Here is a 3,669-nt window from a genome sequence, read left to right as displayed (position 1 = left end):
AGGAACTATAATAAAGGGTTTCTGCAGGAGGAAGGTTGATAACCACTTTGCTCAAAATTCTAATTTCAAGTTCACCTCTTTAAGTTTTAGGGGACAGTTAAAAATAAACGGATGGACAATTCAATATCAAATATTAACTGGTAACAATATAAGATGAAATCTCATTTTGGAAGTATTTATAATAAATGGGTTTCCAGTGGGTTCTGTAAAAGCTTTGATTTCTTTGGAAACTTCAGCTAAGTGGGTCCATCCTCTCATCTTCTAGGAGTAAGTGAACTTGAAAATGAGCAATTGCACTTCGGTTACTGAATTCATCCTGATGGGAATCCCACATACAGCTGGGCTGGAAAGGATGCTCTTTGTCCTCTTTTTGGCCTTCTACCTGCTCACTCTTCCAGGAAACCTACTCATTCTGCTGGCCATCCTGACTTCCGTCAACCTTCATACACCCATGTATTTCTTCTTGGGAAACCTGTCAGTGCTTGATATCTTTTTCCCTTCTGTGAGTTCCCCAAAGATGATGCTCTCCCTCACTGGACATAGTCACACAATCTCTTACCAGGGCTGTGCCTCCCAGCTCTTCTTCTACCATTTCCTGGGCTGTACTGAGTGCTTCCTGTACACCGTGATGGCCTATGACCGCTTCGCAGCCATCTGTCACCCTTTGAGGTACACAGTCATAATGAGTTCATGGGTGTGTGGCTCCATGGCTGTGGCCACCTGGATGGGGAGCTGTCTGCATGCATCTGTCCTCACATTTCTCATCTTCAAGTTACCCTACTGTGGACCCAATGAAGTAGATAACTTTTTCTGCGACATCCCAGTGGTGCTGCCCCTGGCTTGTGCAGACACCTCTCTGGCACAAGCTGTAAGTTTCATCAATGTAGGTCTTGTTGCACTGGTATGCTTCCTCCTTATCTTCATTTCCTACTCTCGCATTGTCATCTCCATATTGAAAATCCGTTCTTCTGAAGGCAGGCGCAGAGCCTTCTCTACCTGCAGTGCCCATTTGACATCCATTCTGCTCTTCTATGGCCCAGTGGTCCTCATTTACCTCAGACCTGCCTCCAGTCCTTGGCTGGATTCAGTGGTCCAAGTGTTAAATAACATTGTTACTCCTTCCCTTAATCCTTTGATATATTCTTTGAGAAACAAAGAGGTAAAGGTGGCTTTGAGAAAGGCATTGACACAAGGGATGCGTGTTCCTGGGGAGTAAGATATATGTCAAAATCTCTTCTTCACATATTTATCCCTAATACCTAATAGAAGTTGCTCTTATATTCATGTGATTCTAAAAGCATTTGCGGCATACTTGCTATTTGTTTGATTGAAGTAAATATTTGTAATTAAAATTTTTTTAGATTATAATATAATTAAAACATTTCCTCCTTCCCTTTCCTCACCCCCAAACCTCATATATACCCCTTCTTCTCTTATTCTAATTCATGGCCTCATTTTTCACTAATTTTATTGCACAAATATGTGTATCTCTCTCTCTCTCTCTCTCTCTCTATATATATATATATATATATATATATATATATATATATATATATATATATATATATATATATATATATATACATATATATATTTGTATATGCATATATTCCTAAATATAGCCTGTTGAGTTTGTATAATGTTAGTTGTATATTTGTTTTTAGACTGACATTTTGTTAATGAACAACTAATTGGCTCATCCTTTATTGAGGAAGATGTTCACTTGAGGTGTCCCCTTCCATTATTATTATTTTTTTATTTTTCATGTTTTTTTTAAATTGGACATTTTGTTTATTTACATTTCAAATGTTATTCCCTTTCCCAGTTTCTCCCCAGAACCCCCTATCCCATACCCCTCCCTCTGCTTCTATGAGGGTACACTCCCACCCACCCACCCACTCCTACCTTCCCTTCCTGGCATTCTCCTACACTGGGACATAGAGCTTTCACAGGACCAAGGTCCTCTCCTCTCACTGATGCCTGACAAGACCATCCTCTGCTACATATGTGGCTAGAGCCATGGGTTCCTCATATGTACTCTTAGGTTGGTGGCTCAGTCCCTGGGAGGGGAGCTCTGGTTGGTTGATATTGTTGTTTTTCCATATGGGGTTGCAAACCCCTTCAGCTCCTTCAGCTCTTTCTCTAACTCCTCCATTGGGGATCAGTCCAATGGTTGGCTGCAAGCATCCACCTCTGTATTTGTCAGGCTCTGGCAAAGCCTCTCTTACTTTCTTTTGTATTCATTTCTCATTTTAAAGGATTTATTAATATTTTCCCCATATATGTGTAATATATATGTAATATGTATATGTTACATTATATAATATAAATATATATATTAATTACAGGTTTGTTTTTAGTATTAGGCTAATTTTGATAGAATGAGTTTAGATACCTTCAATTTGATTTTACAGTTAAGTTTGTAGTCCATTGGGAGTAAACTTGAGTTCTCTTTCCCTTTACTTCTATGGTTCTGATGTGATTGGATTACTTCGTATGCTGTCCAGATTTCTGCTTGTAATTATTGAGAGGGGCAGTCTATATTGAGATTATGTTGTTTATATCACTACAGCAGAATTGTAGTACATCTAGGATATATAATACTAAAACTTTTTAAAAGGGGAAAGTAGTTAGAAAAGATATAGGAGAAATAATACTTAACTGACATTAAAATACAAACAATCCAAAACTTTAGAAAAGGCTATTTCTGAATCAAATATAGTGTGTGCAGTAGAATATAATAGTCTCCAAATAGAATGAAGTCATGTATAACTGAAATATATAAACACTATATAAAATAGCCGAGAAGACATGGTGTCTTTTAATGAAGGAGATTATCAAAGAATAGTATTTTATAAAGAGGAGTAAACAGAATCTATACCTATACCACACAGAAGAATATTCTTTTACACTAAATGTAAAACAGGGACCAAACAAGTTATCAAACAAGAAATGACAAAAAAATCAAGAGGGATGTATAATCTATAACTGGCTGTAGGATGACTTTGATAAAGCCACACTATATTCCGGGACATTAAAATGAAACCTTATAGTCAGGTGTGGTAGTATGTACGATTAGTCCCAGTATTCAAGAGGCAGAGACAGGCAGATCTATATATGTTTGAGGCAAGCCTGGTATACAAAGAGAGTTCCTGGACAGCCAGAGCTACACAGAGAAACCCTGCCTTAAAACAAACAAACAAACAAACAAACAAACAAACAAGAAACCTTATATACATAATTATTAAAATAAAAACAGTAAGAGCTGTGACATAAGCACTCAGTGTAACTGATTCTGCTCTTTGGCGGTCCCTTGGATTATGCTTCTCTTTCTGCTTGCTGGTGTTATCTGTGAAGAGTATTTAAATGCTGTGCCATATAGTCTGTATAGAATTTATATTCAGTAGAAAAAAAGATCTCAGGTATTTAATTGTGCAATAACAAATTAAATAATAAGAGTATACATGACCTTATTAATAATTTGTTGAGAACATAAGTCGATAAAAGTGTACATAGAATAATTCAGCAGTATCTAATAAAATCACCTACAGTTACTTTAAAATTATTATTATTTTTTTTATTACATATTTTCCTCAATTACATTTCCAATGCTATCCCAAAAGTCCCCCATACCGCCCCCCACTTCCCTACCCTCCCATTCCCATTCTT

General features: G+C 36.9%; 1 protein-coding gene across 1 annotated transcript; it reads left to right on the top strand.

Annotated features, from left to right (window-relative positions):
• The first annotated feature begins 283 nt into the window (after positions 1-283).
• Positions 284-1,216, top strand: LOC110302246 (olfactory receptor 958-like). The gene has a single exon (XM_021173083.1). The coding sequence runs from the start codon at positions 284-286 to the stop codon at positions 1,214-1,216; it is 933 nt and encodes a 310-aa protein (XP_021028742.1).
• The last annotated feature ends 2,453 nt before the right edge of the window (positions 1,217-3,669 follow it).

Source organism: Mus caroli, chromosome 9, assembly GCF_900094665.2.
Source record: "Mus caroli chromosome 9, CAROLI_EIJ_v1.1, whole genome shotgun sequence".
In the NCBI taxonomy this organism is placed as follows: Eukaryota; Metazoa; Chordata; class Mammalia; order Rodentia; family Muridae; genus Mus; species Mus caroli.
Note: the sequence above shows the minus strand (reverse complement) of the source record. Positions and strands in the feature narration are given on the sequence as shown.